Genomic DNA, 14,630 nt, shown 5'->3' on the forward strand with positions numbered 1-14,630 from the left:
AGATCGTAAGATACATCAGAGGAATTTCTAAACCCGTTAATGTAATATTAATAAAGCTATATTAAAAAAAATAATTTATTTGATTTCTAATTTGTAAGACAATGCCAATATCAAAGAGATACATAAAAGTAAACTACGTTTAAATTTTCTAGCCATACACACTGATTACATAGTAATGATAAACTTGTCATTTTACGATACGTTTAAATCCTGGGAATAATAAAAACAATTGAAAATTTGTCTAGCTGTTTAGCTGTAACAATCGCCACTTTCTGTTGATATTGCACCTGAGGTTACGCCTTAGATTTGTGGCAACAGTAATGTAAATAGCAATAATACTAAATAGCGGCAAATAATACACAAGAAGCAGCATCATATAAAAACGACGCTAAAAAGTAATTCGCAAATATTTTGTGATAAAAAAGCACCAGTTTTTTTTCTTCATAGATTTAATAATAAAAATAAAACAATTTGCATGAGAGTTTGTTCTTTAAAACATTTTCTACAATGGGTAAATAAATACGCCAGAAGAACGGTAAACGTATTAGAATATATGTAAAGATTGTAAAAGAAATTCAAGAAGAAAAGGCAAACGGAACACAAAGGAATAAAAAACCATTTAAAATTGTTTTATAAACTAAGCTTTGAGAAAAATCTCACCACTTTCATCGTGATGGATGTTGTAGTTCTCAAAAAGGATATCGCTCGTTTGGTTTGGGGTTCGTTTTTTTCATTTTTCTTTTATGTTGTTATGGAAGATTTTAAAAGCAAAAATTTACTTATTTAGACTATTTGAAAACGGAAGAATTGGAGAAGGCTTCGCATGTATTTTGCAAAACTTCGCCATTCTTAGAACAAGAATACACAGCTTTTAAAAAATGTTTACTAACCCATTCGTTCTTTCCTAAACTGGAGGAGATAATATGTGAATATGTGAACATATCAATTAAAGGTATGGGTCCAGTTATTAATGCAGTTATTTATAATAAAGCTTGCAATATTTTTAGTTGAGCAATTGTGGCCGAAGTTTACAGCAATTGTAGATTTCGACTCGCAGAAATATAAGCTATCGGATAAAGTCATTGCAATTTTAGAAGATTGTGAGTTGACTTTATCAACTCGGTTTGGGGATGAACCTAGTACCTCCAAACATTTGATGCCTAAATGTTCAAGGTTAAGCAGCGGCAAAGAGAGCAACAAAGGAAAAACTAATGCGAATCCTAGTCGTAAAAGAAGACTAGAAGCTTCTTTAAATGAAAATTCGATAAACCGTGAAAGTTATAAGCGACGCCGGATTTCGGAACCTTATTGCTTCCTTATTCCAAGAAGTGCACAACAACATCGAAATGAAATAAATAGAGGACATGATGAGGAGAGCTGCTCAACAAGCAGTATCGAGAACTTGAAGGAACTGACAAGTGAAGAGCTTAGTGATACTGATCAACAGGGTGAGAACCATAAGTTGACTAAAGAGAAACATGAGAACGAATCAACCCCCCTTGGCAAGTCAACAAAGAAAGCTACTATTTCAACTCCCATTTTACCGGTAAGTTAACTTCAATAATTACTGTGTATACGTAATTCCTTTTCTACGACATACATCGCCTTTAGATAACATGCGTAAATTGCGTTCGCGTAGAGGAAATTGTTGAAGGTTTTGCAAAATTTCAGAATTTTCTTAAATTATGTTTTTTCTCTTAATGCATACTTTAGATTAGGCATCTAAGGATGAAACAAATTCGTGCAGAACAAAAATCATTCTTAATGCTAGAATTCACAAAATGTAATTTTGTTCAATAATTAAGTATATATGCTAGCGGTTAATATGCGTTAGCCTGGTAATAGCAGTTTAAATGTTTGTAATTAATAAAAGAGAAAATGGGCATTTCACAGCTTAAGCTAAACTTAATTTTTTGCCCCATTAATATATAGTTCTTCTATTTTTAGGATATTTCAGACGTTATTTTACATAATTCTGAATTTCAACAAAAGCTCGCGGATAATATTAATCAGGTACTGAACACTTCTGTTAATAACAATTCGGAGTCGATGCGTAAGACTGAAGGTAATGAGCCAGCGAAAACTGATTCTCCAAATAATAATGCAAATTATGAAACCGAGCCTCAAATTCTGCCTAGCCAAGTATTGGATAATATGGTGAAAGATATATTGGAAGCTACCGAAAACGATCCCAGCTATGATACCATTGTTGAAGAATGCATAGAAGCATGTAAGTTTTATGATATTGCTCATTTGTCACACGGAGTATATTATATATATTTGTCAATGGCTTGTGATGCTTAAAGAAGGTTCGGTAAATTATTTATTAGCGTAGAAAATGCAACTCGGTTCTACCGATTTGTTGGAATCAAGATTTCGAAATCACAATCTTGTCTTGAACAAAAAATGTAACTTTGAGTTTTTTTTAAAGCATGTATTGGAATAAGTTCAAGAATCGTAATAGATTCGATAGATTTACTTAGAACTCCAATATATTGTTTTATAAAAATCTTTTCTGGTTATATTATTTATTACCTAAGAATTAATAAATAAATAAATAATACCTTTACAAGTCTTTATACGACGATAATCTACGTATCAGCGATGTATGCATATTGCGTTATATTTCTATGCACTGGTACGCTTATGCCTAAGTAACATTTGATTTTTATAATGAGATGATGTAACTTAAAAAAATCGTCAAAACTATTCGAAACGAATGCAATTAGTTCAGTTTTGCCAGGCTGCCTATGTACGATATTTGGTGGCAAGAAGAGCTTACATTCATTTACTCGATGCTATGCGTCATCTACATTTTACAATGCAAAACTATGGAAGGTGTTATAGTTAATCGTTTAAATTAAAAACCAAATTTGCATAGTTCGTCTTATTTACACAAGCCGTTTGGTAATTGAACCGGTTAAACTGAAATATTCGAATCTAACATGGACAGTTTAACAAGGCAAAGTAATAATATGAGGCGAATTGATTAGTTTCTTTTTAATTAAGCGGATCGGATCCAGATGGTTGCCTTTTGAATTTCATCCGATGATAATGATGGGAATAGTAGTGTTGGGGCGAACTTCTTGCATTTCATAGAAAATTTGGGGCTTATATCAATTACTTCAAGCGCCAGATATAAAAGAGAAAACATATAAATAAACAGGTTGATCAAATATGTATATACAGCCGATGAGTATTTCTAAAAAATGGAAAAAGCGTATAACGCGAAATTGATTACTCTATATTAATCCATACTATTAATTCATCCACACATACATTTCATCTATGCATTTAAGAAAAATGTTTACTAAAGTGTAAATTTTTAACAAAAAACGGTACAATAATTAACGTGTTAACGATTGTGAGAAAATTTATCCGCATTTAAAGTATTCGGTATTGTTATTAATGCTTTTTTTTCTTCTATTCATGTTTTGAATTTATATATATATCTACAGTTAATATTTTGATTATGTAGTCCCTTGTTCAATAACATTAGGGCACAGGTCGACGTATGAATGGCACTCTAATAATTGAAATGATTCGACTAAACCATGCCGTCTCTTTTTTCGCGCTCTCGTTCTTATAGAGAGCCGAACGTCTTAGTTGCTTAGCGCTTATCTTATTTTAGTCGAAGAAATTATTATTATAGTATTAAATAAATATATTGTAATAATATGGTTTTTTTTTTTTTTTTTTAAAAGAAAACACAAACACGCTTTTAGAATTTAATTTAGTTTATTTAACCTATCATAACTGATTTTTATTCAATTCATATTTTTTATTTTACTTTATTAATTTAAAAATTCGATTAATTTATAAACAGGGACTGCACGCCCTCAAACGCAAACAATTGCTGTACAATGTAACATGCCCGGGACACAATCTCTTTATGCCTCCACTGAACCCCCACCATTGGTGCCTACTCAATCGTTTGCACACCTAAGCTATCCACATTGTTCGGATGTTTTAAACATATCGACGCATAACGCACCGCCTCGTACTCCGTTAATTATACGTACAGCAGTGACAGCAGCTACGTCTAATGCAACATCTTCGAACGCCCAGGAAAATAATCAGTTAATATCCAATAATTCATTTGGATCACTGATAGATCCAAATTTTTCTGTATCGAAATTGATTGTTTTAAATTCAAACGAGAGCGCTCAAAAGCATCAACAACAATCACAGCAACCGCACTTGGGAATCGCCAGCAACGATAATCAGATATTGAGTCAAGTAACTTGCTTACCGCCTTCTGTTAATAGCATAACTGAAAGTACAGATGATCAATTGTATTTTGATTCGGCCACTGGACAGTTAACATTTCCAGTGTACTTAGCTAATGACGCTGTAATAACGAATTTCTTATTTAATAATGAAATAGTCGGGCAGCAATTACAGACTAATAGTAGCTTAGCCGAGGATTCCATGGCATTACCTGAGCCTGTTGTTGATATGCAATTAAATTCGATCGACGATCAAAACAATCAAGCGACGAATATCAAAAAAGATAAAGGTATCGTTAAATCGAGTGAACCGCCATCTTCTGCAAACAGTTATCTATTGGGAAACAAGACAACCCCCGCATGTGGCATTATCAATCCGAAAGCCTGCAAAAGTTTATCAACGCCACGCAAAAGAGCGTCACATGTACGTACGTTGACTTTTTCGCCTAGGGGCCCACAGCTTGGCTTGGGTACCTTAATGACACCTTTGTCTACACGTAGGGAGCATTTAAACCGTTTCCAAAGAACTTTCAGTATATCAAATCGACAAGATGTCAATGTTGAGCATGTTAAAGAAGATGATAAAATACTATCTAATTCCAAGGCAGATACTTCGATGGCCGTACCTGAAAAACCGATTATAAAAAATGTGGAAATTTTACCTACTATATCGGCAACGTCTAATCATATCGTTAATGAAAATAGTTCGAGCAGTTGCAACGTACCACCACTGTTCATTCACGAAGAGAGCAGTAATCAGACGGTTATAAACGGAGAAGAATCGAAACTGGCCGAAAAACGCACCTCCATAAAATCGGAAGCAAATTCGACAATTGATAATACTCCTAAACGCCAACAATCACGTAAGAATGCTGTCAGAGCATGTAAAAGGCAAATTCCTCCAACGTCTCGAGAAGTCATTAAGAAAGGCAAGGATAATACGATTTCAGGCGAAACTAACAACAAACTAGAGAGCGAGGAAACGAAATCCAAAAATTTTGAGATTGGAGCGGTAGAAGAATGGCGTCGTTTACGTAACGTACGTATTAACAATTTCGATATGCATATACGCGAAGAGAACGCCAAAATGTCTGAATTGAAACCCGGACGTAAAATAAGCACGAAAAGAAGAATAAGACGCAGAAAGTCCGCTGCTCTCAAGAGAAAAGAAAAGCAAATAGCTGCAATGGCAGAAGAATCGATAGAATTTGACCAATTGGATAGTATGGACGGTAAAATTGACGAGTATGCGGTGAACAAGCAACGTGAAAATGAAAGAAGCGTCAATGTAAATGAAAGTCACTTTAAAATTGCAAATCATTCTCTGGACGGCTCTACTGAAATATTGGATAAGAACGAGCATAAATCCCAAATTAAAGACAAGCATAGCAAATTCAACATTAAAATACCAACACCGCAAAAAGCCAAAGAAAGTGAAAAAAGTAAAGAGGAGGCAAAGGCAAAATTAGAAGTGACAGAGGTACAAATGGAGGCTGACAGTAAACGATTTGAAGGCAATACTGTAGAATATGAGAAATCTACTGCCAATATTGGTGTCTTGTTAGAAACGCCGTCTAAAGTGCACAGTCCTTCATATATACCGCCTACTCCTGGTATATTTGCTCCATCGTTGAATACACCGTCAGCCAAACTGAATGATGTTAACAATGCTATGAGTGCCTCCGCGTCCTTTTTGTTTGGATCTATTACGAAAAGCGAACTCGATACCCCATTACTTAATGCGGTAACGCCAGGATCTCGTTTTACAACATTCGGTTTGAAGGAAGGTACGACACCCCCCCGAAATAACAGTAATATTGAGTACTCCTCAGGGGGTGGATCTTATTACAAACCAGATGAAAGCGAAAATTTAGATCAAAACATTGATCAATTACTGAAAAATTCCGGACAAAAGAAACCGCCCTCCCTGAAGCGGCCGAATGAAGAAGACGAATCCGTAAAGGTGATTAAAGGAACCGAGAAATTAGAACCAGTCGACAATGTACAAGAAGGAATTGAAGTTGAAATATCGGTAGAAAAATTACGAATTGAAGCCGATGTCTTAAAGAGAGTTAAGCCTTTGGGATCAGAACAAGTTGAAATAGAAGACATTGATCCCCATTATACTTTGGCTTCTGGTCTGCCAGAAATAAGTGCTGCCGAAGATGAAGATTCTTCATCGTCTTCCTCGTCATCATCAACATCGTCGTCGTCGTCTTCTAGTTCCTCAGCAAACACGTCAAGAGATTCTTCATCTTCTTCATCAAGTTCAAATTGTTCAAATTGTTCGAAAACTAAGGAAATTAAGGAGAAAGCTTCATCCAATTTAATTTTAGCAGATTTAGACAATTTGTCTAGCATTAGTAGCACCGAAGGCGACGAATGGCAAGAGCTACAATTAAGTGATAATGATGAAAACTCACAGCTTATCAGCAATGAGGGTGAAGTGCGTTATCCGATACGAAATTGGTTGACACCGATTAAGGAAAATTTTACTACAACCAATAGGGTAGATCGGTTTGAAGGTGGCAACTGCTCTCAAGAAATCGAGAAACAAACCACGATTAAAGTGACTTTACCGTTAAAATCAGCAGAGAAGAAACATAAAGAGTCCAAAGAATTAGAAATGAAACGCGAACGTCTCAAGGAAAAGCTTAAAACTGATGCTTTCATTCAAAAGAAAGATCGAGCGAACAGCGGTTCATCAGCAGCACCCAATATTTTGGCAGCGCGGTCTGCAACGCGAATAATGCATGCAATGCGTGACAAAGGTAAAAAATCGACCGCCTCACCCATTCGCACTCCGACTCCCAACAACTCTTATGAAACCCAAGAGGATAGCAAACGTTCTATGGAAGTTTTAACAGCTTTGAATTTATCAGCGAAAAAACAAATCCCGAAAACAGTTGTATTAAGATCTGCAAGCAGTAATGAGTCGAAAAATAAAAATTTGCGATTGCGTTTAAGTCATTCGATGACTAATTCAAATCATCCGCCTCAAAGGCGTTGTCTACCTATAGAAGCACGTCCTGTTACACGCAATATATGCAAAACTCCCGGTAAAAAATTTGTACGAACTCCACTATCATTTAAAAGTGGCCATCAAACAGTGGCTTTGACGTCTCAAAAATTATTAAATGAAAAGAAGGAATCGATTGCAGCCCCAGCATTGCGAGTATCACCGCGTTTACGAAAAACAACACAACGTAGCGGTAAGAAGACAATAATTGAACCGTCACCGATTAAAAGTAAGATAACTGTTAAGGTTAGTAAACCAAAGGTTGCTGTAGTCAAAGTGAAAAAGCCATTAAATAACAAGAAAAAATTATCTACAAGCAAAGGGCGGAAAAAACAATTATCGGAAGATACGGAAGATAATGATGATGATGATGATGATGATGAAGATGAAGATAGGCCTTTAAAGTCGATGAAAGCGCCGGTTAAGCCAAAAATTCATGTAAAAGCGAAAAATTACATGATTTCGCAGAAAATTAAAAGGGAATCAGGCAAAAGTGACAATAAAATACAAGCGAAAAGGCAAACTCAAAATAGTGACGAGAGCAAAACAAAGATAAAAACGGGAACGGGAACGGGAACGGGAATTGTTGAAATCAATGACAATAACATAAATAAAAAATGTTTAAATGGAAAGGACACCGCTACTAATGATCATGTTGATCAAGCAAAATCTGCCTGTGATGATGGCAACATTGGGAGTTCTTTAAATGTCGTTGATGAAGATGATGATATCCTCGAGGATTGCGAATTAGTTAGCATTGACGAAACTGATACGAAACGTTTTATTTGCATAAAATATGAAGGGCCCGATGAACCGCCGCCGCCTCCAGCCATAAAATATGATTTGTCCAATGTAAAAATGCATGTAGACATTGATCAAAATGAAATTCATACTTGGAGCATAACTGAAACTATATTATTATATAGTTGCGAGCCAAATTCTTGTTGCGACGAAACACAAAAACTTAAACGAAGCAAAGCTAAAAAGCTTAAAAAGGTGCGTATTAACGACGAGCGTGGTAAAGAAGCTGATGGAAAACAAGTATGCTTTCCGAAATCTCGAACACCAATTGCTACCTCAACACCTGTACTTGCTCGAAAGAATAGCAGCAAAACGCAATTAACGTCACAAAATGATACTTGCAAGCAGCAACGTGAAGGAAGGTAAGTAAAAAAAAATAAATTGATCGCAAAAAAACTACAATTCTTTAATGTAATATCTTCGTTTTTTGCAGGGAAACATCGGATGCTGAGGCTAAGAATGGATGTGCAAAGGAATGTAATAAGAGTGTGTCTCCAAAAATGCAAACCATAGACATTGAAACTATATTATCGCATATACATGGAAGTTAAATTTGTAAATACCGTCAATCATTCATTATTTACTCCGTGTAAATGCGTAATAAATACATAAATGTGCACATAAGAATTCATACTCACTGAACTTGATTTAAGCAAAATAATTTGTACAGATCATCATCATCATTATTATTAATTATTAGTATGTATTCGATCTCTTGATCATCCTATAATATTTTAAATCGTTGTAGGCGTAGCAAAATGGACGTTTGTTTTATCCAAACGCGAACATGTTCAGATTTTTGGTAAATACATGATTGTAGCGATCATCTGATATAAGTAACATATAGCAAAGGGGCTCCTTAAGAGAGAGAGAGAGAGAGAGAGAGAGAGAGTATTCATAAACAAATCTTGAACAAACGTCCAATATTTGATGATATGTATGTAATAAATAAGCTGTTCAAAATTATAAAAAAGCTAAGAAACAAAATGAAAAAAAAAAAAAAAATAACAAAAATTTGCCAAAATATTATTGATAATATAACTTACAACAACAACTTGCATACCAAATAGCTATAATAAGTTTAGTAGTGAGCATTATCCGAATGAATGATCGATCCACTGTTGATATTGAATCTCTTAACAATGCCGATAATGGATTCTGTCAACTTGCAGATAGCTCTATGAAATATGTAGTAAATTGTATTTGTTTTATAAAATGTAATACATAAGTTTCTTCATTACATTAACTAATATTCAAATATGGCGAAGATCTGCAGATTTGCCTCAGTAGAAGCGAGAAGTATTCATAAGATTTTGCTAATTGTTCACATATTTGATCAAGTGATTTCTGCACGTTAGAGCTAATTTACCGTCTTGATGATTGTTGCGCACGGTGATCAAGCAAGAAATTGTGCGACACATTAACAAATTTGTCCATCTTCAATACTAAGATCTTTCAAGATGTTGATTAATTTGTCATACTGTACTTTGTTAGACGCTCTTTCATAACCTATGAAGAAGAGGAAAAACGCCTTTACGATTGTGCACTGGAACATGAATGCCGAATAGAAACTTCTCGGGTGTAAACGCGTTTCCGGAAACTCAACTGAATACAGCCAAGTAATGATGATTCGCATTCGCACCGTAGACCTTTTGCTGAATTATTCTTAGAAATATTTTCAACACATAATTCATCACGAATATCAATCATTCAATAATTGTGATATTTTCCGTTTTTCTTCTTTGGATATGCGATGAATGATGATTTTAGCCAGTCATCACGATAAATGGCTTTTTGTCTCATAGGTCTCATCACATAATTTATGCAGGATATCCACATTATCATCATTTATCAGTTCTATAATCTCTGTCGATATTTCATCGTTACTTATGGTCTTGTCCTTTTTTGGTATTTTTTTTGTAGCTTTTCCTATTTCATTCTTCATAAAATGCGTGGCCCCGTAAAATGATGATTGATCATTATTTTGGAAAGTCTACAGACCTCGTATCATCTGCAAATAATTAATGAATATAATCTTCCTATATCTCCTATATCTTCATTTTTCTCTTCTAGTCCCGATGACGATTTCATTACGATTATGCATCAGAATAGCTGGCATTTTTTCTCTTTGCTGGCGGAAAAGTTTCCTTTAATTGCTTGTGCAAGTTGCAGTTGCCGCTCGCTAATTGAAAATGATTTTCCCATAAAAGGTTTTCGATTCATAAGTAGTTTACTTCTCGTATCTTTAATCGTATTATATAGCATTGCAGGTATATTCTTCTTTCATTCATAAATGGCAATATTTTATCAGTTCTCTATTGATTCTTCGGCTTGTTTTGCTTAAAACCAAATCTATTCTTAGCTACATTTCTTAGCATTTCAGTTGTACTTCTCCATCCGACGTATATATCTTCAGTGTAATTGCTTGACTGTAGCCTATGGCTGCTTGATAAAACGTATCTGACGCATTCAATTTTCCCAAAATTTTAGCTATGGATGACTTTGATATTGATGTTTGAACAATGTAAAAAAGTTTCAGTTCTTTACGAGCTGTCCTTCAGTGTATATCAAAAAAGAGATGGATGTCATTTATGGAATTGTATTTTTTTGTGTTTTTAACTGGATCACTCTAGACAAATGGCAGGCAAAGGTTCGCACATGATTCAAAATGGCTTGCAGTGATAATGCCACATAAACACATACAACATTTTTTTGCGAAATTTTTGGCACAAAATTGTCGTCGTGAAAATGACAAAAGTTTGCATACGTTTGTCTTACCCCACCCCCCCACCCCCCCATAAGCAAAAACAAAGAAACAATTTTTAGTGTAGGTACGGAAAGTTCTAATGTATCTGCTGCATTTTGCAGATCAGGCGTCTCCTGGATTGCCAGTTATTCAGATCGACGCAGTCATATCTCGCAGTTCAGCGGTTCACAGAAGTTGCAAAGATATGCGTAAACAGTTCGATGACTATTTCCCTTCCATAAGTTACCCGATAAAATGGCAAAAGATCATAGATAATAATGAGGGGAAAGTATGACTATTAAGCGTTGCGTTAAGTGTATTTCAAATACATTTGAGTTTACTTGTAAGCCTGTTATTGAAATTGATAGGCGTGTTATGGGGGCAAAAGGTGAATTCTTAGTTGAACTGTATCGAAATCATTTCAAATTAATAATGTGGAGCGTGTGCAAAGCGTGTGCTGTCTATCTTCCCTCTGCTTCTCCATTAGATACAATACTGTGCTGGTACGCTGGTCCAAATTTGGGAGTTTGAGCTTTTTTCTTCACAAAACTGCATAAAACTGAAATTTACATATATATTTATATATATATATATATTTATATATATATATATGTATATACATATAATGATAATGTAATTTTAAATTCGTTGGTTCTCGTTTGCCTTGATTGATGTAAGAACTATATCGTGTTTCCTTAAAATCAACATGTCAACGTACTGTAAATATTAAATTTCCAAAAAAAAAAAAAAAAAAAAAAAACTAACTTGTAATAAATAACCTCGAGTAATAAAATTTTTATAGTTTTATTTTTATATATTGTATATGCAGTATTTACACACGAAATGTAGAGAAGGACTAGATAATTAACTTAACATCTTCATCCATTTACGTTAAAAGTTTGTGTCTTTCAAATAGCTTGTTATACTATAATGAATTTCTTCTTTTTTTGTTTTGTTTTTTTTTTTTTTTTTTTTTTTTTTTTTTTTGCTAATGCTTTTAATTGCTATGAGGTAACACCACTAAAAGGGGTTGCAGTTGCTGCTGAGGATGATGGTGATGATTTATTAATGTTGTTGGTTCTCTGGGTCAAGAAATGCTGTCATTAACAGCCGCGTAACTGAAATAATTTAAATTGAACTCGTCGCTAAATAGCGCTGTGTCCGATTCTTCAGTTGTGGGTGTGTTGTTATCGTTAGGTTGTGACATCGGCCCGCCCAAATCCATACCATCAATTTCAGTTATATAATACTGGGTCGAGCTGTGATTACTGTTTGTTGCGCACTGAGAGGCAGCGGACGAAGCTGACGATAACGATTGTTGCAGGCCACTTTCGTGAACGGCCACATCTTTATGAATTGGATTTAAATAATCTTCTGCAAATATATTGTGAAATTATTTAATATAAGATAAGATTTTAATATGTTCCTTACCATTATCTAGTAGAACATCGTGATAAGTGCCAATAATAGATTGATTTACAGATTGCACTTCTACCTCGCGATGTATACCGTTCAATATTTGACCTGCTGTTTTACGTAACTCTTCATCGCTTAATAGATCATTATAGGTTAACGATTGAATGGCATGAGTACCGGGAGAATCTAACGTTATACTACCGCTATGCTGTAGAGAATTAGAAAGAGACTCGAGATGTTGCTCTTGTTGACGCTGCATCATATCCTGTTGTATGGCGGCTGCTGCTATAGCGGCTTCGTCGTACATGCCACAACTAGCTGATTGATCTTCTCGGCAATTTGCTTGTTTATGCTCACAATTTTGATTATGTTTCTCCTGTTGTTGCTGCTGCTGCTGCTGCTGCTGCTGCTGCTGCTGTTGATGTTGTAAAAGACGCTCACGATTAATTGATTCCATTTTAAAGAATAAATCTAATCGTTGTTTTTTCTACAAATTGAAAGAGATAGTTGAAAACTTTTTATGATTTGATCAGTTACGATAGCATTTATTTACATGCTCCCAGGCTAATACATTCTCGGCAGAGTCGCCACTGGAAATTGTCCACAGATGACCAGCACCTTGTGGGGCTTTGATTCCTTTACGAAAATGCGGATTTATCGAAAGATTATGACGTACAGAGTTTTTCCAACGATCATCATTTGATTTGTAGTATGGGAAACGGTCACTAAAATATAAAGAAAGCGATGCACATTTAATTTATTTATTTTCCGTTAAGTCTTTTGGGAATCCTTGATTTTAGTTAAGAAAAATGCAACCAAAAAAGATACAGATCAAATTCGAAGCGTTCAGGATCGAACCGCTACTATTGCAAATTGCATTGAAATGTAAAATGCATCTTAACAATTGTGATCACCCGTTTTGATTCATATAATTGTTGCTTACAATTTTATTATGATAAAAATCTGTTTATATCTAAATTATGTTGTCAGGCAGTCTTGTTTTGCAAAATTTAGATCCGTACGGCAAAGGAATTTAGATTATATTCTGAAATAAGTTGAGCAATTGTTCAAGGATGAAGCGCAACTCCGTAGGATGAACCAATAGACCACGACTGAGTTAAAACATCTTAGGAAAGTCAATTATTTAAAGCAAATCTTTAGAATGTCATGTAATGTTATTTAACAACAAAATATGCTCAATCGAATTTCCATCGAGTAGTTTCCATTGGTATCAACTTCAAATAGCTCTAAGATATCATTAGTAATTGAGAAAAGTTGAGTTTGGTAATAAGAGATTAGAGGTTATAAAAATTATTGCACGTGGACAAGATGTAATGCGATCTAGAAGATCTATTGTGCTCGCCCATGCCCCTAGCCTTCCAGTTTTAGGATTTTTACAAAATCCCGCCATCATCTGTGAGTGCGAGCAACCTACCGAGCAACATGGCGTCTGATTTTGCAGATACTCTCACATTCAGATGGGATATGATGGAACGTTTCACTCGCCCATTGGCAGAATCTACACGAATCGGTATCGAACATACTCGTGTTTTTCAGATGGTGTCTGAGAGAATTACGATCCGCGTTGAAGCCGGTGATTAAACATGGGTCGCTTCTTCTTAGTTTCAGTAGTTTGTGTGCCTTATCATGAGATTTGATGAATTTTTTTTGCCACGCTACAAAACGGTTCAGGACCTATCAAGACAATCGATCCTTTGGTTGCCCTCATCATCCGAATGTCCAGGCATTGTATGATATTACTACTGCAACTGTAAGGGAATATATCTGAAATATTTGATCCTAACAGCACATAAAACAGGTGAGAGAAGTAAAGACAACTCGCCGATATTGCACGAAAGCAATGCTTTATTGTGAATGAAGTATCATGAAAATTGGGGTGGTGTGACTAGAACGAAAGACCACCGAACCAAGTTTTCTAGATATTCATTGCCATTGTAAATTTAAAGACAGTTTTAGTGATTCCGACGATTTCAATAAGAAACGGTGGATATCAGTGTAAATTGTTGTTTTTGTTACGTTGATGTAACTATCATTAAAATCAGAGAAAACTTTCATTTTCTTCAGTTTGTTAATTTATGAATGAAAGAATCTTTTATAAATTGTTGAAAGCAATCGAGTTTTCGTTTGTCTTCTTGTCATGTTCTAAAACACTTTAATATTTTTGAGGAACAAGTTCGTACCATGAATAATGATTGATTGAATAAAAATTACTAATAATGGATGGGCCAATGCATGCTTATACTTACGAGCTTGATACAATTCGAACAAACCAAGGGAATATCTTGAGACACTTCAACTCAAGCTAAAGACCTCTACTTGATATGATTCGAACAAACTAAGGCAATATCTTGAGCCACTCCAACTTAAGCTAAAGTCCTCTACTTGATACAATTCGAAC

At 34.9% G+C, this 14,630-nt stretch overlaps 2 protein-coding genes across 2 annotated transcripts in view; one reads left to right on the forward strand and one right to left on the reverse strand.

Annotated features, from left to right (window-relative positions):
• Window positions 1-445: 445 nt before the first annotated feature.
• LOC119636328 (serine-rich adhesin for platelets) lies at window positions 446-9,039 on the forward strand. The gene is made up of 6 exons (XM_038031633.1): window positions 446-719; window positions 788-952; window positions 1,008-1,546; window positions 1,948-2,230; window positions 3,827-8,411; window positions 8,483-9,039. Exons 1-6 carry the CDS (start codon window positions 674-676, stop codon window positions 8,598-8,600), a joined length of 5,736 nt encoding a protein of 1,911 aa, XP_037887561.1. The 5' UTR covers window positions 446-673; the 3' UTR covers window positions 8,601-9,039.
• Window positions 9,040-11,882: 2,843 nt separating this feature from the next.
• The window catches only part of LOC119644822 (serine-rich adhesin for platelets), a 20,369-nt gene continuing 17,621 nt past the window's right edge, over window positions 11,883-14,630 (reverse strand). Inside the window, exons 3-5 of the mRNA XM_038044579.1 lie at window positions 12,765-12,936; window positions 12,227-12,698; window positions 11,883-12,166 (exon numbers count right to left, since the gene is read on the reverse strand). Of these exons, the coding sequence (XP_037900507.1) occupies window positions 11,883-12,166; window positions 12,227-12,698; window positions 12,765-12,936 (928 nt within the window). The remainder of the gene's footprint in view (window positions 12,167-12,226; window positions 12,699-12,764; window positions 12,937-14,630) is intronic.

Source organism: Glossina fuscipes, unplaced genomic scaffold (genome assembly GCF_014805625.2).
Source record: "Glossina fuscipes isolate IAEA_lab_2018 unplaced genomic scaffold, Yale_Gfus_2 0, whole genome shotgun sequence".
Lineage (NCBI taxonomy): Eukaryota > Metazoa > Arthropoda > Insecta > Diptera > Glossinidae > Glossina > Glossina fuscipes.

What these genes read in the sequence shown, in the direction of transcription:
- LOC119636328 (XM_038031633.1), top strand. Translation starts at nt 674, where the DNA reads ATGGATGTTGTAGTTCTCAAAAAGGATATCGCTCGTTTGGTTTGGG. An exon ending in TATCGCTCGTTTGGTTTGGG is followed by an intron (nt 720 to 787) that starts GTTCGTTTTTTT and finishes TTACTTATTTAG; the next exon opens with ACTATTTGAAAACGGAAGAA. An exon ending in AAGCAGCAACGTGAAGGAAG is followed by an intron (nt 8,412 to 8,482) that starts GTAAGTAAAAAA and finishes CGTTTTTTGCAG; the next exon opens with GGAAACATCGGATGCTGAGG.